Raw genomic sequence first — 23,469 nt, forward strand, 5'->3', positions numbered from 1 at the left:
TCGGCCAGAACGACATCCCTAGAAGAGACAGTGCGTTATAGAAGTCTTAGTATAATAATAAACATACAACCTCTACCAACGGTTTTGTTTAAATGATGTAATTGTTTAAGTATTTGTTATGAAAGTATTAAATATTACGATACAAACGTAATTATTAAAGTAATGAACCTTCATAAGTTATTCTAGGTATACCTTATAATAACAGCTTATAATAACTGTATCAAATTTAAATTGCTACCGTAATGAATAATGTATAAGGAAACATTAGATTTTGTATCGTATGATTAATTCACTTTAACCTTTTGTAGCAACTTGCCCCGATTTGGCACTCACGATTTGACATTATTTATTTAAAAAATAAGCTGTCTCCACGCTTTCTTATCGCAACCACTCGTAAACCAGTTCCTTAGAAATACACAATACACCATGAGCCCCATGAGTCCTGTATATGATTAATTTTATTAACTTTAAAGAAATACTTTTAATAACATTTTATACATAATTGAAACAATTAACATGTTGTACGTTTTATCTTACATATAAAATTTAATGTTTGTTTTTAAGTCCCGAGCATTAACAAGTACTTTATAATTATAATAATTAATGTACATTAATTAATATCAGAGTTTCATCAAAAAAAAATAATAAATTGAAATTAACAGTCTAGATTTTATTTTAGAAGGTTCGAAATAGGAATCTCGGTGGCGTTGTCAACGATATTGACGGTTATTTGAATAATTTATAATTGTAGAATCACTCAATTCCGAATCTTAAAACAAAGTGGAAGATTTATATCAATCTTAGTAGAATATTACAAGAACAGAATAGAGAGAGCTGCAGCAATTACTAAATTAAATATGATTCTATTAGATATTGGTGTTTTCCAAAGTATCCTAGCAGAAGCGACGACATTATCGGCTATAACTATTTATGATATAGTGCTGTTACACTTGCGGCCTCTCTAAAAATATAATTTGACATATAGCTAATTAGTACACATGTTGTTTATAGAAATAATTTGTAATTATATTGTATTCGATACGGCAAATTGTTTGAGAACAATTGCACTTTTGTATCGATAAAAGTACCTCACTAAAATGAAGAAATAAAAAACAGTTAAGTAATTTATAGTTTCAGAAAAATAATAAACACAATTTTTTGTTGATATACTGTACGGTACGTACTGTATGTACTCATTGTACAGAGCGGTGGCAAAGAAAACATATGAAGCCACTGCATAAGAGAGCATCTTGTCCGTTTGCTGTCACAGAATACGTCTCGGTCTTACCCCCAAGGTGACCAACATGCTTTCCTTTTTTTCGAAGGAAATTTATTAGCCGTCAACCGATGATCAATTATTTTAGCTGCTATTGCAAGGAGTGAGGTTCACTCTTGTTTATTCAACCTTTAAACCGGAACAACATTACTAAGTATTGATGGTTACCGTTAGAATAATTTATGAGCGGATAGCACCCACTCTTGCCTAAACAAAGCCATACAGCATATCCCTTTTATTACTTAGCACTTTCCAGTTATCTTGTAACTTCTGTACTTCTTCCTACTGACAAAGTTAAGGTAACTATTTTTATTTTACGGTTTTCATTATGGTACTTTGTTGTAAATATAGCTAACATAATTTATTTATTCCTTCATTTACGAGACTCGTGAACAAGACATTCGTAGACAATATCGAAATATCGAGCTCCACCGAACAAAAATAAAAAACATGGTAAATATCCCGAAATTAATAACTTTAATAATAAAAATAACCATGTTAATTTAAAATCTCGTATATATATATATATATATGTCTCTCCAATCGTGTTGTTCGTGTCTCTGATGGCTCTTTCTTTTACTTTAACGAGTTTATTAGTTTGATGCACATACGTCACATCAGTTCAAGGCGGAATCACTACTAAAATTTCAAGATTATAATTTAAATCGTCTGCTGTGATATTTTTGCGATTACTACCAGATACCGAATTATAATAACAACTGAGAATCATAAATATTAAGGTTGATTTCAGTTCCCTATTCTTAAGCTTATATCAATATTTTGATTTAGTCTATATCCTAATATCATTAAATGTATCTGTTGAAATATTGTCACTGACTTCGCACGCAAACGAAAGATAACACTATTTAGGACATCAACTATGTCTCAAATGCGTAATATATATAGTAACTTCTTCTACGCAGAATTTGAATTCCAAGACTCTCATTATATTTCACTTGTAAAACTACTCACTTTCCTTCGCCACTTTGACGTATGACGTATTTTAGTATAGCTGTTATAACATTCTGCTTTCTGACATTTCAAGCTCGCTTCGTCAATCCACTTTTAATAAATGAAAACTAGGTTTTATTATTGTATCAAAGAACATATTATTTCTCAATCGATTTAGATGTTATTTCTAGATATACTTTCTGTTTGATATAATTTACATTTAAGGTCAGTTGTATTTTCGTTAACATTTTCTGTAAAATGTTTTGTTAGGATGCGAATAAATACGCACATATTAAGGCACAAATGATTTTTCTCCCGAAAATCTTTAGAATTGACTCTTTCGAGAATGGAGGACAAACAGTAATATGAACTCAAAAATAATCAAAAGCAATACGATCACTAAATTGTGACATTATATACAACTTTTGTTTCATTAAATATTTATAGTATGAAAATAGTTTGGTAATACAGTTGCTCTCTTTTCGTCTTTTAATCTGTTGTCTATGACTCTGAATCCATTTTTCCCTATAGAGTCCGCCTGTTACGCCTGTTTTATCCAGGTCACAGACTAGCATTCTGTCAATTTCCATTAGGTACGATCGGTTCAATGACTCAGTTATGGTGAGTGGTGATATGGTGATATGCAAGCAGACAGATAAATTTATTGAGTTTTAATTAGTATTACTAGCAAATGCGATTCTATCGCGATAAAACATTTCTTTTTTTATGCTATAGGTCGCAAACGTACAGGCCTCATCTGGAGGAAAATGACTACCACCGCCCATCGACATTTGCAATACCGGGGGGCTTGAAGGTGCGTTGCCGTTCATAAAAGTTGATGCGTTTATAGTGCATGTTATCTCAAACACTAAAATAATCCTAATCAGAATGATGTGTACACCTTGTATGGATCAATTGGAGAACGTAGAAAAAAACCCTAATTCAAAATTTTAAGTTCAAAGTCGTATGACAAAAAATCTTAATCCTTATAATGATAGTCAATCCACCATAGTGTACGGCTTTTTATATAAAGATCAAATTTTATACAAAGTATATAACCGGCGTAGTTACAAGATAAAATAGAAAATAGTTTTAAGTGTAATTATTAGTTTATCAGCAAAAATGTTTCATCAAAATAGGTCTAGTGTTTTTTGCATGATGCAAGTACTCACATTCTATGTAAATAAGTTTCTGTGATCAAAATCACAGGTAGGCGAAATCTCATAAATAGATATGAGATCACAAATTCAAATTTTCTGTGATTTTCCCAAACGAACCAAAACAAAAATTAACTTCGTTATCTTAAACGTGTGTTGCGTGATAACTGAAATGTATGAGCGACAGTTGTATTAGTCCTGACGAATTTTATAACTTCATTACATTACCAAAGATATATTTGGGAAAATACGGACAACTGAAGTAATAAATGTTCAAAATATTGTATGAAAATCTTGTAAGAAAATTTTCAGATCAAAAACATAACAGGAAATAATCAACCAGTGATATGAAATAATAAATTAAGTAGCATAGGTATTATTAAATCCAGTCGTCAATGTTTTTGTTCAAGTTTCGATGTTCCACTACATAATTATAACTTGTAAATAAACTGAAATGTTCGTCATCGTTAAAGGCGTTCGTAGCACAAAAACCATAAAAAGCTCCACAAACCACACCACTTAAGAGTTGATAAACATTCACGCAAATAAATACGTATACAACGTAGCGTGCAAGTAAAAAAACTTTGAACGAGCTATAAAATAAAGAGCTGAAGTGAGAATTATTACACGATATCACCATTTAGTGGAGTAACAATAACGACCTGTTGAAAACTGGGTTGCTGTCCTGCTCTAGCGTTATCGGTCACGTATGTGCGTCTCGTTTTGTCTTTACGGGGTAAGCACGACGCGTCCGCACGAGCCGGCACTTCGAGTCTCACTGAGCGCCCTCCGATCTATAAGAGAGCGCTCCGCCCGCCCACGGAATACGAGTCCTGAATAAGGGGAACGGTAAATAGAATCGGTCACCTGCCACAATGACACGCATCAACAATATTGCTTTAAAAAATATATTACGTATTCCTTTAGAATCTTAAGTGTGGTAATTATATAAATTTCGATATCAAGACGATTCTACTATTTTCAATATTGTTATTAAAATTTAATGATTTATTGAATAAAAGTAATTTTGTATAAATTAAAAGTTTAGATATACTTGTATACATTTACTGAAGATAACCCAAAGTAAGTAATGTATTTTATCACAGTGTTAGTTTATGAGAGCTGCGTTAGATATACCTGTGGACTTATTACCCTAAAACCAACTATTGTAACTCCATTACTTAGTATTGTTAGCTGGTCTCCGAATATCCAAAGAAAACACAAAAAAAAATAACAAAATAGTCTACGCCAGACTTTAGCAGGCATATTATTTTTTTTCCTGTACGAGTGTGCTGCGTGGGGACCCCAGAGGCACATCCTTGCAGCGACTATGGGTGGAGACCTCTCGCTACCGAGCGTTATCAACGCCATGCTCAGTAGCGAGATGTGCTGGTCAGAGATGCGCTCCTTCTGCGAAAGTGTCATCCCAGTACCCCGGGAATTCCCCGTAGGAGTTGGAGGCCCGCATAGGCGGGCCGACCGTCAGGGCGTCACGGTAGCATGCGTAAGCGATCCCGTGGCGTCCGCCGAAAGACGGAGAGGGTACCGCTGGTTTTTTAGTGGGTAAACCCGGCGTACTTGGGCGCACGAGGCGTCCAGGGCTTCGGGGAGTCCCACACACCCCCCCACTTTCCATCACGTGGGGGAAGCGCGTAAAGCGTTTTTCCAGCGAGAAAAAAAAAAGGCATATTATTTTGTATATAAGTAACATTTTGTATATAAGTAACATAGTAACATTCTGTTTCATAGTCAACATTACTTGGAAACTTAATTAATGGTAGACTTCAATCGAAATTTTAAGCATAAAAAGTTTAACGTACACTTAAAAGCGCAAATTTTGAGTCACTTTCAAATGATGTCGGCATTGCGAGAACAAGGCATCGACACAGGCAGCTTGGTAGGTTTGTAACGCAAAAGCAATAATTTTAAGGGCAGCAATCATTTCTACCGGCACGAAGCAAGGCGCGTTTAAAGTATTCATCTTAAGATATGAAACAAATCGACAAGTCAAGGTGTTCTTTTTAAAATTAACATTACGTGACCATAGAAATATGAAAATATGAGCCGACATGGCCCAGTGGTTAGAGCGCGTGCATCTTAACCGATGATTGCGGATTCAAACCCAGAAAAACACTACTGAATATTTATGTGCTTAATTTGTATTTATAGCTCAGCTCGTACTCGGCGGTGAAGAAAAATATCGTGAGGAAACCTGTATGTGTCTAATTTAATAGAAATTCTGCCACGTGTGTATTTTAACTAACCCGGAAAGAGGAAGCCTTAGCCCAGCAGTGTGAAATTTACAGGATGTTGTTGACCATAGAAAATTCATGTCTTTCTATCATTTACAGTGTTAATGATTGAAAAAAAAACGTTTTGTATACCTTGGGTACTCGTGCCTAATTTATATAACTATATCTGAACACAAACCGTTACATAACAAATTTCATGTAAATCGGTTCATCCGTTTAAAAGCAAAGAGGAAACAGTAAGGTTTTCTTTCGGATTCATAATATTAGTAAAGATTTCCGGACGCCAATGATATCTACATTTTTTTTACTTCAAATATATTTCATTTTCAATTTTAAGTACATCATATTTTCATTTATATAAGAAAAGTTTTCGCAATACAGGAAAACATATTTTTTCAACTAATTAGAAAGTATTTTAGTACTTAATTAAATTAGAATTAAGAGGATCATTGGCTATTTGAAATATGAAGAAAGCATATTATAATAAATTTTAAGAGGCTAATATTTCTAGAATAAAAACTGATTACGAAATTTCCACGAAGTAGTACTGAGGTCGATGCTAAGTGGCGCTTAATCGGCGCTTTTAAATTGACCATTCAAGAGAATTGGCACTAACTAAATCGGATTAGAAATAAAGCAATAAGATTAGAAAACGAGCTATGATTGATTTATATAAAGCGTGAAAATCGTGTTAATGTTTACCTTTGTTTCTTTTATAGTCAGAAAGATGTCAAATTTTCACCTGATCGTAAGTGATACCTTTATATACATTTTTACTGTAAGCTAAATTAGCACCACACTTGGGAATTAAGATAATATGTCCCTTGTGACTGGCTTGTCCTTCAAGCCGAAACATTATAATATTAAGTATTGCTTTTTGGCGATAGAATATTATGATGATTGGGTGCTAATACAGTAATGTACTACAGTTAATTTGTGAAATAAGAATGTCACTTTTTGTCCCACGTATGCTTATACCGAGGCTATCTGAATTTACAAGATAAAGATCGGGTAACGGAACAACGGCTTTACGTGCATCCCGAAGTAGGGAAACACACAAACTTCTTAATTCGCTCAACTATTATGGAAAATAATATGAGATTTTAATTTTCTAGTTTCTACATTTTGGGCCCCAGATTGTAAAATCGGTAATTGTATGTAAGAACAATTAGGGTAGGAAATAGCTGGGATCAAGGCAGCTATTTTTATATTAAGAAAACAGTCTTAGCCCCATATTTCGTAAGTAGGTAGTTGAGTAGATTACAAAAAAACATCCCATAAAATTTTGCTGTTTAAGGACACATCTTCATCAGCTGCTTCAAAACGAATTGGTGGCCGCACATATCGCCGAATTTTATTTGTCACACGCAGATTTCCCCTTCACGATGTTTATTGACATTTCTTTCGTCGACGCATGAAATTGTTTATGAAAACAGACGTGCTTATCATAAAATCTCAGTTTTTTTTTTCGATCATCAGAAAGTGCTACTACGGCCATGGCATGTATTGAGCAAAAGCCATTCTTTAACGTATCAATAAGCAAGACGATTTTACACACTGACATAGCCTACGTCCAAACTGAAAATGAAAATTGCATTTAAATTTATTTAATACATTAAATAAATCAGAATCTTCAAATATAAAGAAATATGTTTTCTAAGATAAAATATGATAAGACGATTAACTTCCGCGTATGTTAGGTTAGCAGTAAGTAGGCTTCGCCGGATCATGGAAAGATCACTTGGTACCATTCTTATCAGATCGTATTACAATATATTTTATTTTAATATGTCTGTCCGACTTGTTACTTCATTGCGACTAAACCGCTGAACCGATCGTAATGAAATTCAACATGAGGTAGCCTGAGTAACAACATATGCATATAAATTACGGAACTTACGGGAAAATACAGGTGTAAGATAAATTTTACGTCGGCGTGGTTCTTGGATAATTTTCCTAATAATTCCTACATAAATTAAGCGCAAGCATCAGCTTTACAATAATTAGTAACCGAGACTAGATTATGTATATTAGACTTATTACATCTATTATTATTAATTGATATGAAATTTATAAAAAGTTAAAACTGCCTGGTAGTTTCAAACTGTAATTCAATCTATAAATATAGGATTTTAAATTAACATGGTTATTTTTATTATTAAAGTTATTAATTTCGGGATATTTACCATGTTTTGTATTTTTGTTCGGTGGAGCTCGATATTTCGACATTGTCTACGAATGTCTTGTTCACGAGACTGAAAAATCTATAAATATAAACAAAATGTCTCTACAAATCCCATAAAATCCCGATATGCTGTAATATTGAGCTGTGATCTTAGGAGTTGTTTCAAGGCTGATCGTGTTGCCGTATGGAACGGCACTTTTAGCAATTATCTTCCAATTGGTTTTAGAGACTAATTAATACGAAGTGCGACCACAGACTATCATACTATAACTAGTCCGAATTAGTAGATCTAAAACAGGCAAATGGCAATAGCATTTGGTGTATCTTTTTTGTAGCACGAAGAGACAGATCTTAGTCATCCAAATTTCCAGGGCCAATAATATTTTGAAGATGTCAATAGCACACAATTTTTGTTTATAATAATATTTTAGTAGTAGTAATAGCAGTATATTAAGCGTCATGTTAACACAATTAAGGATTTACATACACAGCCGATTTGACCATTACTGATTGATTCGTATCTCATCTGGTATGGTTTAAGTTGATTTTGTTGAGCAAAGTACGACTCGACTATGAATTTATTCACATAAGCGTCAAAAAATTATAGATATAGGAATACAATGATTAAAGATTTTATTTTTAATGGTACCGTAAACAATTATTTTAACAATTCATGTAAGGTAACGTAACGTTACGTACGGTAACAGCCTGTAAATTTCCCACTGCTGGGTTAAGGCCTCCTCTTCTATTAAGGAGAGGGCTTGGAATATACTCCACCACGCTGTCCAATGCGGGTTGGTGGAATGCACATTTGGTAGAATTTCGATAAAATTAGACACATGCAGGTTTCCTCGCGATGTTTTCCTTCACCGCCGAGAACGAGATGAATTATAAACACAAATTAAGCACATATATATAGTGGTGCTTTCCTGGACTTGAACCAGCAATCATCGGTTTAGATGCACGCGTTCTAACCACTGGGCAATCTCAGATCATTCATGTAATGCTCTAATTCAATTGTAACAGAAAAAGTGATACGCTAATAAACATGCTTTCAGCAAATTTGTCCGCCCATTGCCAACTGTTTTTTGGTCTTTAATGTTCACACAGTTTTGTCCGCTTAATTTAGTTATGAATTTCTTTAATTTTATAAAATATAACGACTTCAATAAATATAACAAGATTGCTTTTCCTAAAGTTCATACAATTTATACACATTTAAGATACGGCCAGAGCATAAGGTCTATATTTTGCTATGATATTCTAATTTGGGGTACTGAATGCAGACGATATCAACACGACCTTTATCTAAGGTGAAAGTAGGTTACAATAACGATATATAATGACATACGATAGACATCAATAAGCAATATGTCAAACTTTATTGTATTTATAACATTGATTTAGTTACTTAAAAACAACGTTTTAACATGTCTGAAAACTTAGACAGATTACCTATCTATATTAATATTTTAAATGTGAAAGTAACTGTGTCTGACTGGCAGTCTATCGCTCTTTCACCACCAAACCGCTGCTCTGAACAAAATTTGGTTTGAAGGAAAGTTTAACTCCAAGATAGGACTACTTTTTTGCCTAACACATGACAACCAACACCCTAAAACTCATGCGTAGCCGCGGACGACTACTAATTATGCACATATAAAAGAGCTGTAAATGAAAGTTTGAGTTAGAAAACTACTCGCGAAAATTTGCCATAATGTATATCATATTTGAATAAAATCTTTAATACCTCATAATGTCGTAACTTTTCTTTATTTATTCCATTATTAACTACAAAACCAGTGGATTTGTCTACTCGTAATTCAATTTGTGACAAAAATGCTTCAAAAGGGCTTGTTTCCACCCCTTACATTACCCCTTTAAAAAGTGAAAAAGGTAGAATATATCCGTACTTGTATATTATTTATTAGGGGTTGTATCACATTGGAGCCAAATGGGTCCGGGGAAATACTAAAAATTGGAGTAATAAAAATTGGCACCTACTAGAAGTACAAAAATACAGAGAGTTTTTTAAACCATTTTTTACCTCTTACAATAATTTTATAGAACCAACTTTAGCCGACGGTTTTTCGGAACCGATACGGTTTGAGAACATTCAAGAAAAATATTTACTTATTTCTGTAAAGCCGGCATGGCATCTGCATGTCCTTCGATTTTCTTTATCAGGTACCTAAGCCTCCTGGTCGGTTATACACACTACACATCAAATAAACAGTGTCCGAAGCCCGAGCTTGCTTCAATATTAGTATAAATAAGAATTATTAATATTAGGGCCGTATACTCGTATATATAGAAATATGAATAAAAAATAGTTGCCGTACAAATCATGAAAGTGTGGCGCGGTGGCAAGAATGCTAGATTGAAGGTACATTCTGAGAACATTATAAACATAGTATTGTTAATGCTATCTTGTTATTATAATTATAGATACATGCAGCATTGCGGATGTTTCCGTTTATAATGAGGATCATCGACACATCTAGGGACTAGCTATCCCTTAAATAAGCAACGTATCTGGGTATTTAATCATAATGGTATGCTAATGTTGATTTGGTAGTAACAATTGTTTCTAATTATTATCGTCTCTATTTTCACATTCATGCTATGGATATCATTGCAAAACCGAAATACGTATATAATACACACCAACGTTAACGCAATTTTATTGAAATTAAATATTCTTTTTCGAATCTTCCACATTCGTACTCAATTATTTTTCTGGTTATTTTCATTTCATCCGGTTCACGGTGTAATTTATATACCTTTATAAATCGTTGCAACTCTACCGAAGAGGGCTATTCGCACAATTTATGACCTCTATAGCTTTATTTAGAAATAAATAATAAATAAAAACTCTGTATAGTGCACACGATACACATACTTTGTTTGTAGCCCAGAAATGATGTCGCAACTTCTATGTATTATCCGCCTCCAGCATCACTTTGCTGAAGGCTTTGCGATCGAGATTAAAAGTAAAATAAAATTTTGTGATTTAAGCCTAAACTTAAAAATACATTTATATTATCTGTCATATTACGGAATTACTTGCCAAATCTTAAAATAAAAAAAAAAATACAGACGAATTGATAACCTCCTCCTTTTTGAAGTCGGTTGATGATATAGAATATAGATATTTAAAGGTGTACAATTCGCTACATTTTTTAAATAATTATTGGTACTTAAACGGCACTGACCCACAAAATAATAGGTACCAACTGACAGTTAAAAAAAGGAAACATTATATAAAAAATAAAAACTTTTTTCCGTAAGACACATTGTTTTCTCTTTTCACATTTGATTGACAGGAAAGTTATTTTGTTGACGTGTCTGTTACACTAACATTATATCAAAATAAAAGTCAAAACAAAAACACAATACATTAAATCAATGTTATTCAAATAAATTAATGTTAACAATATAACAAATATTGGAATAATTAATTAATAAACATACAAATATTTTATCTATGATACTTACGGTAGCAATATAATAATTGTTCTCAGTGCCAATATTGAGACTTTTTTATTTCAACGTTGTAGGTACCCCTTCATTTTTACTTAACATTCTTATTTACTCTATGAGAACGTCGAGCAATATGTAACTGTATAATATTCTGTGTCAGTTTAATTTATTATTATTATTATATATCTTACATTATTAATTTATTATTATTATAATAAATATTATATACGAAATTGACTATTTATCAAGTATTTATTGTGAAAAGATTGATATTATGACAACCAATTAAGGGTGGTATAATGATATATTATAAAAACAAAAGAAATACACATTTATTAACCTAAACCTAAACAAAAAGGTACTTTTGTTCTTAAAAAAATATTAGGTACCATTTAGTTGGTACTTGAAATAATCGCTAGTTGCTATTAGTATTATTAAGTAGCGCTTACTAAATTAAAAATAGGCACTTTCATAATTGTAATGAATATAATGACATACCGTTTTAATATACCTATTAAGTACTTTTATGTCGTTAGCGAGTTATATTGTTTCTTATATTATAGTCTGTAACGAATTTCAAGTACTCAGTGATGTTTATAAGTGACAGCACCCAAGTTGTTACTTGACATTTGACAACGATTGAACTGCGAATGATAAAAGTTTGTTTACATACAATAATAGTATTGAAATTTTATATATATTTTATGTTCAAAGAAATTAAAAATGTCGATTTTATTTGACCATAAACCGTCAAATTGTTCTGACTCATGTCGTATATGCTTGGATAATGACTCAATTGGAGGAATAGATCTTAGTAATGATCAAAACATACTACATTGGTTTGAATATTGTGTTGGCATATCTGTGAGTATTATTAATTTTAAAACTATACAAAGTTCTAGAACATTTTATTTATAGACTACAATATTGTTTTAATATTCAATAGAAAAATTAGTAATGTAGAAGATACTTGTTGAATAGTAAAATTTGTTTCATAGTTTACAATACTGAATACCTGCACTACAATATAAATACTGTAATTTTAGATTAACATCCAATGTCCTCCAAAAAGGTTATGTTTTAAGTGCGCAGATAATATAAACAATTATGTAAAATTTAAACAAAAATGTCTGGAATCCGAAGAACATTGGAATTCATTGTATGAGAATAATCAGGTACGTTTGAATTAATAAATAATTGTTGTTTATTTAATGGTGCTTACTGGATGTAGCTAGTGGTAGGTATGGTAACGACTTTAATGAACAAAATATTATGAAAAGTGTGTATGAGCGTTATTCATTATTTTAGTGGAGTACAAATAGCAATGACTGTTTTAGAAATGCAATCTAGTGGTAAAGGAAGAAGTTATTAAATGTGAGAATACTGAAAATATATTTCATGAAGAAAATCACATTAATGGACATTTTGAGCATGACAACAAAATATCAAAACATGATATTCCTCAACATACTTGTGATTCGGAGGGTAAAAATATTATCACTAACATGATTAATGATAAAAGTGTAGTTGAAAATGATAATAATAATCACCAAAGAACAGATGTAGGAAATGATACAAATGATGAAAAAGGATGTTTGCAACTGAATGAAAACTCATTTCACTTAGACACTAATGATATTTTAAACAAAGTAAAAAAATATCAATGTGAAAAATGTAAGAAGGAATACAGTAAGTTATATTCTCTTTATATACATTAATATTCTTAGTTCTGTATCCAACTGAAATTTTCCTACTTTTTTCGGTGAATTTTGTGTGAGTCCCTGGAGGGTTTACGACCTTGGGTATCTGATATATCATCTGACTTAACCATTAAATTCCAGAGGTTTATAATTTTTTTTTATCAATTGTGTAATCTTGTACTTGTTTAAACAAGTAAAAAATACCTTATAGCTTTGTTTTTATTAAGTTCTTTGCTCTTGCTTGCTTGCTGTAGTGTGCTTAATTTGTGTTTATAATATGCGGTGCCGGTCCAGCGGTGAAGGAAAACATAGTGAGGAAACCTGCATGTGTCTAATTTCATAGAAATTTTGCCACACATGTATTCCATCAACCCGCATTGGAACAGTGTGGTGGAATATCTTCCAATACCTCTCCTTAATGGAAGAGGAGGCCTTATCCCAGCAGTGGGAAATTTACAGTTACTTAGTTGCTTTTAAGGTCTTTGTAGCTTGTTTGTTATCAAATTGTGTAAGGCTTAAATATTCTTACTTAATTCTAAAACAGTTCCCCTCGGGAACTATTAAGAGGTTGTTTTATGGTTTTTTTTTTCAGATAAAAAGACTTTGTAAATAAGAGTTGTGTCAACAAATTGTTTGAATAACATATTCTAAAATTAATTCCAACAAATTTTAGCATATTTTTAGCACAGATACCATAGATCTTCGATTTTTATTATAAGTACATACTTAGTATCTTTTATAAATATGTATATGTATGTAGGACCTTAGAATGTGACGTTTTTTAGTGCTGTTGGCGACACCTTATTTTTTTTTGTTTTATGTAATGATATACTTTGCTGTTATTTATTTAACAGAATTAAATAATGTATGTGGAATTAATTTTTTTAAGTAGTACATTCTGCTTAATATTGTTGATGTGAGTGGTGTGAGGTTCTGTAATTAATGTATAGTCAATTTTTAGGAAATCACAAATGGCTAGTGACACATATGATGAATGTATGTTATAAAAATGACATTAAACATATAAGTATAGAAGTGAATAAAAATAAAGAAACAAAATTAGAAGATTCTAAAACTAAAAAGAAACAAATATCATTGACTATGTGTGGTAAGTTTTGACTCATATAGATATCAATAAATATTTTTTAATTTATACTCATCTACATCCTATCACAATGACATCTGACAATGTAGAGTTACTACCCATTAAATCAGGTATATTGACTGTTGTGAACTTTAGTAAGAATTATTACTTCTTAAGTTTAGAGATACTAACTTAAATTTAGTGTTACTATGACACATGTCGAACACGACATGATGTCGAAATGGCCATGAGAATCGCCTCGATCTAGATCATTACCGGTAAATAGCAGAATTGATTATGTGCGAAGCTAGGTTATGTAGGGGCCTGGATTTGTTATACAAAGATGATTTCGTAGGCTCTATTGTCTTTGTAGAGGCCACACCACAGAGACCACAGAGGTTTTAGTGTGTTAATATCGCACTCAACTTACGAGCCCATGGAATTTCGAAAAAAAATCTCGTAACTTTAAAAACCCATTTTATAAGTATTGATTGTTTTCGTGCAATATAATATAATAAAATAGTTCTTATAATTTTTGTGATGTCGTATATATACATATATTGCGTTACAATTTTTTTTCATGCGTCATGAAAGTATTAAACTCTGACCAATTTATATCCAATCTTCTTTACCGTGCTTTAAATAAATGTTATATTTTTGCGATTCATGCACTCTCGATGTTCGTAAATACATAATGAATTGCTGTGCTATTAGCTCCGGAACTCCTTCTCAAGAGGAAAGAGTTCCAGCTTTGAGACGTTTCCATGCGTTTATAGTCATAATCCCTTGATCTAAGAATCCTCCCCTACTCTGGGTGCCGTAAATTTATCTTAATGCGAATGACCACAATAACTAAGCTAAGATAAATAAACTACCTTAATGGTAGATCCGTAGATATTTTTACATAAGAAATAAAAGCTCTGAAAGATTTTATTTAAATAAAAGTATTATAGATATAAAAGGAACTAATTCACAAAGAAAAACCATAGTGGCGTGACGACGATGTTTTTTTATTATTCGTTGACAGGATAATGCTGGCTAAAACCTCTTTTTGCTTTTAATAATATTAATAAGTACACGAACATCAGAAATTGCTGTTTATCTTTTGTTTTTCTATTTAAAAAAAATAAATGATACATCGTAATGATGTATTTGACGGCGCATGGTGCGCCATCTTGTTTTTCGTACTGGCTGGAAAAGAGTGTCAATGGAAGTCGAACGGCGCTCTAGTGAAGCGTCGCGGCGCTGGTAGCGAGGCAGCCATCTTGAATGCAGTTACATTTAAGATTTCCCGCGCACCACGTATGCGACGAATCGCTAATTTCCAACAGTCTGTATTTTAAATAGATTTAGTGTTTATATGTGTTTGTGATATTTTAACATAAAGATATTTATAGCTACTGTGAAATTATCTGTGATTGATTTGCTTAATTAAAACTTTACTGAATTTGTGAACAATACTTTGAATATACGCCCACTTATAATTAATTATTCTGATATTGGCAGTAAAATGTCTATATATTTATTATCAATTTATTATCATTACTAAGCGTACAATTCCGTAGGTTTGAAAAGAAAAACAAAAATATTTAATTGTCCAAAAGCGGACTAACTTTGTCTAGAACGACATTAGTAGTAAATTGTATATTTAATTATGGCAATACTTGATTAAAGTTATTTAAAAAAAATTAAAAACAAACTTTGCTTTGCCTATTGCAGGTCAACTGTAACTTTATGTTACATTTTTAATATGTATAGTATATATTATAATAGTTACGTTTTTAACCGACTTCCAAAAAGAGGAGGTTATCAATTCTTATGTATGTATAGTATAGTACCCCCCAACTTTCCCTCATGTGGGGGAAGTGGCTAATGCGATTTTCCAGCGAGAAAAAAAAGTTAAAAATCGTGCGGGTGAACGGTCGCATGTCTGTATTTGTATTGATAAATAGCATAAGAGGCGCGGGCGCGTGCGATGGGGTTTTACTCGCGCGGCAAGTGTCTTGTATCTCTAAATCTGTTAATCGCTACCGTGTCGCCATGTCTCAGGCTTGGGTCGGACGTCCGCGCTCTGAACCAGCGTTTTAAACAGATGCCCTTATTTATTGTAAGTAGGTATATATAGGTAGGAGTAGGTATAATCTGTAAAAGCGTTGCTAAAAGCATCCTCGCCTTTCTAGATGAAGATGCAGTCATCACAGGCATATATAGTAAGTAATAGTTACTAATATTCGTGATAATGTTTTAGGTTTATGTAACACGCCCTTTACCTCCGACATCACGAATCACATGGATGAACATTGGTCAAACAATGATTTGCAATGTCAATTGTGCAATTATTGTGGCCGAGACTTCGCAGATATGATAACCCATAGGTATAGTAAGCTATTTTTAATTGTTCCATGTCAATGTGTTAGTTTTGCCTAAAATATATTATGCTAAAGACACGTGCGATGATTCCCAAAATAAAATCACTGAATACTTCAGTTTCTAGATATAGAAATATCTTTAACATTTTGTTCGTCGAACCAACAGCGATAAAATTACCATTTTTATTTTGCATTCTGCTCAACGTAGATTATGCAAAAAGTACTTACTGGATTTAAAAAAGGATTTGCTGTAAAACATGTTCAAGTTGGTCGAAGTGTTGGGAAATAGTAATTTGTAGGTATTGTAAATAAATATCTTGCTACAAATCCACTTGATTTCGGAATCTTTTTTTTACGTATTTTAATATTGTAAATGTTTATTTAATCATTGAAATGAATTTGAACTGTTCGTAGTCTATGTAATTGAAATTTTTAATCGCAAAATAGTTGTTATTTTCATGAAAAGGGTTTTATTATTAATAATTCATAAAATGATTAGCTAATTATATTTATACGAAAGGAGGTCAAAAGTTAGCATAATGGAGAGAAAAGACTTAGGGGGAAGGTATCTTGCTTGGTATCATTTTAATTGGGAATTCATTTAAATTATACAGTAAGTTTTGACTTATTTTTTGTTTTGACGGATTATGAGTAGAACGAGATACATATGTTATATCAGCCTAAAGTAATGAAACCATCCGTTTGGGTCATTGTCAAAGCAAGCTCCCATGCATAGGTACATATGTATGTCAAACCATTAAGAATCTGAAGTTATTGAAAAGAGCGAGAAAGTTAGCTACAGTTGAAAGGTCATGTAGATATTTTAATAAACGATAATAAAGAAAAGGACACTGAAATAATTTTAACAAGTAAAATAAACGACAATAATTTCCTAAAGGTATTTTGCTTTTGGCAAGACAAAACCCGGATTCGCAGCAGTTGCATTACACAAATACGGGTTGGAACTGCTTTTCGTCCACCGTGTAGTCCAAATGTCTACAGTGAATATCTTTTTACTGTAAAAAAAATTTCAATTAGCTTTTTTTGGTGGAAAACTTAGCCCAGGAGGTGTTTTCAGCAAAATCTGAAAGGGATCCAATGTACAAAATGTAATTGATAGAATAATTGTTTGTTTATTTACATCAACTCCTAACACTTTCAGTCTGCGTGCTTTTGGATCTCCTTTCGTACCAAAACGCACCAAAGATAATGATTGGTCCCAAGCTACAGTTACAATAGTGTTATAAAAAGTTAAAACTGTTTTTGTTAAATTAATATTCGAATCAAGTGGAGCTTTATGACTCTAAAACTAAAAGTATATGTTGCAGTTTTTCTTATAAAACTTTATTACACTATTTTTTATTTTCAGTTTTGAACATTGTCCCAAAATGAAATTATTCTGTCACGCTTGTAAAAAGAAGAAGGCTTCGGTTCCATCCCTTCAGTTTCATTTCAGATCGGTACATTTACAAAAAGCGGGTGGTCTTTGTTCTATATGCAATAAAACTTTTAGAAAATTCAATACTTGGAGGAAACACGAACGACTTCACAACGAAAATAGTTTGTTTATTTGCGATCACTGTGGAAGGAAGTAAGTAGCTGTGTCGATTGGTTGGATCTATTTTCTCATTCATAGAAACCTCATACAATACTAGGGCAAGCCTCACTGTGGAGTACAACTATGGGAAGGTTGAGCTAGTCTAACTACAGAAATATTAAACGCTGAGTAAAGGATGGTCAATATTTCATACAATATATGTAAATATATTTTAGTGGTGGTAACTACTTACTTATCAGATGACTCATTACCTACCTATATTATAAAAAATAGATAAAATTGTTACTAAAATGGTATGAAATATACTGGTTTTACTTATCCATTTACTGTAAAAAAATGAAAATACCGGTTTGATTTTTTTACATGAAGGAAGTCCATCATTAACTCAAATGTTTTCAACGAATACAGCATTATATCGCTTCACTCTGGTTTTGACGGGATAAAAATATAATTTACATCTCCTCATATCAACTCTGAACCTTATCTACTAGTTAATAAAGTCTAAACCAATATTCGTGGGTAATTTACCTAAGTTGCACGTTACAAGATGATCAATTGGGAAAAATTGTTGGGGAGAAAAATAAGTCATAAATAATTTGTGTCATAAACACTACACTGTACAATTCATAAGAACTGTATATAGAATATGAATAATTGGGTTGGTTCCTAGGTGCTAGATACGTAAAACGATAGTGAGCTTTCATATACGGAAATACAGAATGTATAAAACCAAACAATATAGTCTTAAAAAATTTCTTGGTGGTAGGGCTTTGTGCAAGCCCGTCTGGGTAGGTACCCCCCACTCATCAGTTATTCTACCGCCAAATAACAGTACTCAGTATTGTTGTGTTCCGGTTTGAAGGGTGAGTGAGCCAGTGTAACGACAGGCACAGGGGACATAACTTCTTAGTTCCCAAGGTTGGTGGCACATTGATGATGTAAGGAATATTTAATATTTCTTAAAGCGTCATTGTCTACGGGTGATGGCGACCACTTACCATCAGGTGGCCCATATGCTCGTCCGCCAACATATACCATATAAAAACGGTTTCTTTTTTAGTCCAAAATTTGCCTCATGTGCACACATTTTGCCGTGCCATTTTTAATCTCCTCAAGACTTGACACAAGCATACGAAATATTATCTATGTATATTCCTTTTTTGTTACCCATGTTCCTTTTAAATTCTATTAAATATTCCTTGAGATTTTATTGAATATTTCTCACATATTCCGTGGTTATTACTGCGAAACTAAATCGTAAATTTTATTAGTACTTCGTCTGTTATGATATCATTCGGATGTTCTGGGCGTTCAACATCACTCATGCTCTTACGACCGCAACGTCATTCGGTAACCGTTCGTAGAATAATCTACGTGAAGAGCAGTGTTGTCATATAATATTTCTTTAGACGATCTTAATTTTAGTCTTTAAAAATAGAAGCGTTATTCTCAGATTGAGGAGATAAATATTTATTAAACTAACTCGAAAAAAAAATTTTTGGCAAAGTTTTTTTACCCTACCAAAATTTCAATGGTTAACAAACAATTTCTAATGAAGATTATTAAACAGTATTAAAAAATAAAATACTAAACATTAAATCCGAAAATATGTACACCGTGCATGGTCCGTCGTTTAAATAATCGAACCTTAGCTTTTCTATGAAATTACGCAGTATAGTTTACATTTTGACAGTAAGAATATTATCCTCTAAAATAATTAACAGGTAACTCTAATCATATCAGAGTCTACGATCGACCTTAATACCTAATTAATTCTGATAGGTCATGACCTACTTTGTCTCAAGCTTTGATATTATTGAATTTAAAGCACACTGCCAAAATTCTTGTTCGCAGATTTTTATACAAAAACGAAATCAAATCACATCTAATTTACCACACGGATGTGAGGCTATTCGTTTGCGAAACATGTGGGAAAGGTTTCAGGAGAATGTCCGGTTTAAAGGTACGTTCCATTTCTATTTTAAGTGGTTTTCCTCAACTCAATATTTTATTGTTCAAAGCTGGCATTTATTATTTTAGCTCTCGCTTATCTTGTGGCTTAAAATAATGCCTTTGTTGAAAACTCACTGTTTTATTTTGATATGATAGAAACTCTTTTGATTACTGGTAGGGCGTTGTGCAAGACTGTCTAGGTATGTATTACTACAGAACTTTACGTAGACAGAATTACTTAGCGGGTTTGTGTTCCATTTTAAGGGTAGGCAATAAAAGGCAACATTTTACTTGGAAAGGTTGGTGGCGCCTTAGAGATTTGAATGATGGTTAATATTTCTTACAAACTGCCAATATCTATGGACGGTGGTGACCACTTACCATCAGATGACATTTTATTAAAATAAACTTTTGTTATTGCATCCTATCGAAAAATATATTGTAATTTCTGTATTTTACTACAATCTTTGTTGATTGATGTAGCTTTGGTTGTTGTAAAACCATTGATAAATGGGCTCGCCATTGGTGTAATTCGCTATAACGGCTTCGTGTTAATCGAGTTCATACCGAATCAATTTAAAACCTTCCACTACACATAGATACAAAATGAATTTAATCGATACAATTACTGAAGCTATAAACTAATTAATTTAGCGTATCGTGTTCGGTATATTGGTCTTTAATTTATTGGCATTAGCAATTAGACAATAAAGATTGTTTTAATTATATGTAAACATATCATGATCATGTATTTCAAATAAACTAGGGCCTGGTGTATTTAGATATCCTCATAATGTTTTCCTTCAGCGCCACAGATGAGATGAATTATAAACTCATATTAAGTACCGAAAATTCCAAACTTATTGCTCGGGCTTTAAGCCGCATTTTTCGGTTAATATTTGTTTGTCCTTATCATTTGGCCATCTCGCGCTAGCTCTTAAATATGAAGCATATTATCGATTATTCACGCTAAATCTATTTTTAGGACCATATAAAGAATTTACATACCGTGATTCATCCGGTGAAATGTAACCACTGCGATAAAACTTACAAAAGTCAGACGAAGTTAGAACTTCATTTAAGGAATCTCGCAAAAGACAAACCATTCACATGTGAAGTGTGCTCCAAGCCTTTTGTATCGCAGAAAGTATTAAAAAAACATATGTTCTGGCACACCGGCGAGAGACCTCATACTTGTGAAGTTTGCGGGTCGCGATATAAAGCCAAAGGGCAGTTGAATCTACACATGCGAAGCCACACGGGTTTTATGCCCCATAAATGTGTTGATTGCGGCAAAGGTTTTCCGACGTCGACGCAGTTGAGGAGACACCGCAGCGTTCACACGGGTGTCCGAGCGTACAAATGTGTGCACTGCGAACGATCTTTTCATCAAAAGAAGACTTTGTTGGAACACGCAACGCAACACAAAAGCACTCATGGCGCGGAATCGGAAAACTAGTCGCTTCAAATTTTTAAATGTCAGTTTTTGTATGAATACTGTTGAATAATGCGGTAAGAAATGATTTAATAAATCCGTTTTAAGTGCATCGTTTGTTTTATTTTGGTTTCTAATAATATCCTTTATAATTTTCTTTTATTTATATATTTACTTTACTAATAGTCTAAGTTTAAAAATAAAACTTTAATCAATAGATTTGTTTATGATTACAATTCGTAATATTATTTTATAAAGCAACCAAATTCGATTTAATTGTTTGAACATTATCCTTAATGATAAGGGAATTAAAAATAGAACATGAATTATTTCTTTACAAAAAGTTTATTATTATTATTTATATCAAGTATTTCATTTGAACCACAAAATTTTTCATCTCTCAGACGACAAAATTCCTAATTGAACGACATTAGTCTAAATTAATTACGTCACTTAGTTGGAGCCAACGATAATATTAAAAGAGCCGTATGATTTATCAAATTTTCAAATTAGTTTCATTAAGAGATTCAAAAGTACCGAAGTGTTTTAATTGAAGTGTTTCCTAGAAACTTCACTTTTGATAAAGAAAATTAGAAGTGTTTCATGTTTTATATATAATTCAACAAGCACTTATCCAGAGCGCCTCCATATATTTAAGCTGGCTCGGTAGTTGATTACACATACATTCGTACTTATTGGTTTGTTTTGTCAAAGGAGAGCTTAGTTTATGGGGTAGATGTCGCTATGCGTGACTACTTCTTCCAAAGATTTTCCCAATCAAACCTTCCCTGTGCGGCAATCTTCGCTTGACCGGAGGCAGTGCCCTAGGCACTCTGGAGGCTGCTCGTTTAGAAATTACTTTGTAACGTACATTTTAGTCAAGTTCGATACGATATTCCATTAATGAAATTCTACTTTTTGCTTATGCTGCGTAACAGAAAGAATATAAAAATAAAGGCCAGCTTAAAAATACATAGAATATTTGCTAATAAGCAATTTGAAGAAATGGGTATGGGATTTTGCTGGATAATCAATTCAAGGCAGTATGACTAGTTTGACAGTTTATTAAAAACAATAATAATATTAAATTATTTATTTAATTACACGAAATATTATTTTTAGTTATATAAGATTATTTTAGGTTATATTTCGTACGGTACGTTTAATTACAAGGAAATTATTTGGAGTGGCAATATTTTGGCGGTATGTCAAATTTCAAGGTCGAATTTAACAGCAACGTTCCGTGGCGTTTTTACACAAATATGTTACACTGGATGTTGGATACTGTTGACTGAGTTGGAAAAAAAAGATAATATCTTAACTGACTAATTATATATAAGCCCGGTATAAGCTATAATTAACTACCGAATTAAAATTAAAAGCCGATTTCTTTGATCTCCAACATTATTATGACTTCCGGGTATGATACATTTTATTTTTCGGTTAGATAGATAAAATATATTTATTTATTTCGTTTTACTAACCCTTGTTGACATTAATTGACAAAACAATACTTCAGATTAATAGTAAAACATCGTGCAATAATAATTAACATTTTTTTTTAAATTTCAGCAAAAGCTGAATAACCAATCTCTATAATTTTTACTTCTATTCTATCAAATAAATATCAGACAGCTCCTTTGATGACTTTAATATAATAATAAGAAGTAAAGATTTAAGAGATAAGAAATTTAAGATTTTGTATCCATGGAAAAAGTCTATTTAATTTTCAATGAAGACATACCATCATAATATTCTGAGACTAATACTTGCCAGTAACTTATTTACCGTAATTGAATACATAGACATAGTTATGTTTTTATGTTGTTTATACAATAAGACATTTTCTAATATTACAATAAATTATAACAGTTGTAAGTACAGATTTATTGCAATCAGATATATAATAACATATTAATGAGTATAAGATTAATATTGTTTATGAATTTTTAATAATAAAATAAATATTTTTGTGGTTATGCATCTGTCATATAGAATGACACATGTTGCAAAGCGCGGGAAAATCAGGATATATGAATTGGCGCGCGGCGAAGACAGTGGGTGCA

General features: G+C 32.2%; 2 protein-coding genes across 3 annotated transcripts in view; one reads left to right on the forward strand and one right to left on the reverse strand.

Annotated features, from left to right (window-relative positions):
- LOC124532032 overlaps positions 1-4,148 on the reverse strand; it is a 140,948-nt gene extending 136,800 nt beyond the window's left edge. The window contains exon 1 of the mRNA XM_047106658.1: positions 4,047-4,148. The gene's annotated coding sequence lies outside the window, so the exon portion shown is untranslated. The remainder of the gene's footprint in view (positions 1-4,046) is intronic.
- Positions 4,149-11,926: 7,778 nt separating this feature from the next.
- Positions 11,927-21,508, forward strand: LOC124532007 (gastrula zinc finger protein XlCGF46.1-like). Of its 2 annotated transcripts, none has more exons than XM_047106623.1 (8): positions 11,927-12,168; positions 12,351-12,479; positions 12,642-12,993; positions 13,966-14,112; positions 16,337-16,463; positions 17,827-18,048; positions 19,870-19,978; positions 20,954-21,508. In XM_047106623.1, exons 1-8 carry the CDS (start codon positions 12,028-12,030, stop codon positions 21,425-21,427), a joined length of 1,701 nt encoding a protein of 566 aa, XP_046962579.1. In that variant the 5' UTR covers positions 11,927-12,027; the 3' UTR covers positions 21,428-21,508. The 2 variants fall into 2 exon arrangements, with proteins under 2 accessions (XP_046962579.1, XP_046962580.1); XM_047106624.1 differs by having other exon boundaries at positions 12,028-12,168; positions 12,613-12,993.
- The last annotated feature ends 1,961 nt before the right edge of the window (positions 21,509-23,469 follow it).

The sequence above is a fragment of the Vanessa cardui genome, chromosome 8, assembly GCF_905220365.1.
Source record: "Vanessa cardui chromosome 8, ilVanCard2.1, whole genome shotgun sequence".
Lineage (NCBI taxonomy): Eukaryota > Metazoa > Arthropoda > Insecta > Lepidoptera > Nymphalidae > Vanessa > Vanessa cardui.

Coding starts and splice junctions, on each gene's coding strand:
- LOC124532007 (XM_047106623.1), top strand. CDS start 12,028: ATGTCGATTTTATTTGACCATAAACCGTCAAATTGTTCTGACTCATGT. Junction 14,113..16,336: donor AATATCATTGACTATGTGTG/GTAAGTTTTGAC, acceptor ATAATGTTTTAG/GTTTATGTAACACGCCCTTT. Junction 19,979..20,953: donor GGAGAATGTCCGGTTTAAAG/GTACGTTCCATT, acceptor ATCTATTTTTAG/GACCATATAAAGAATTTACA.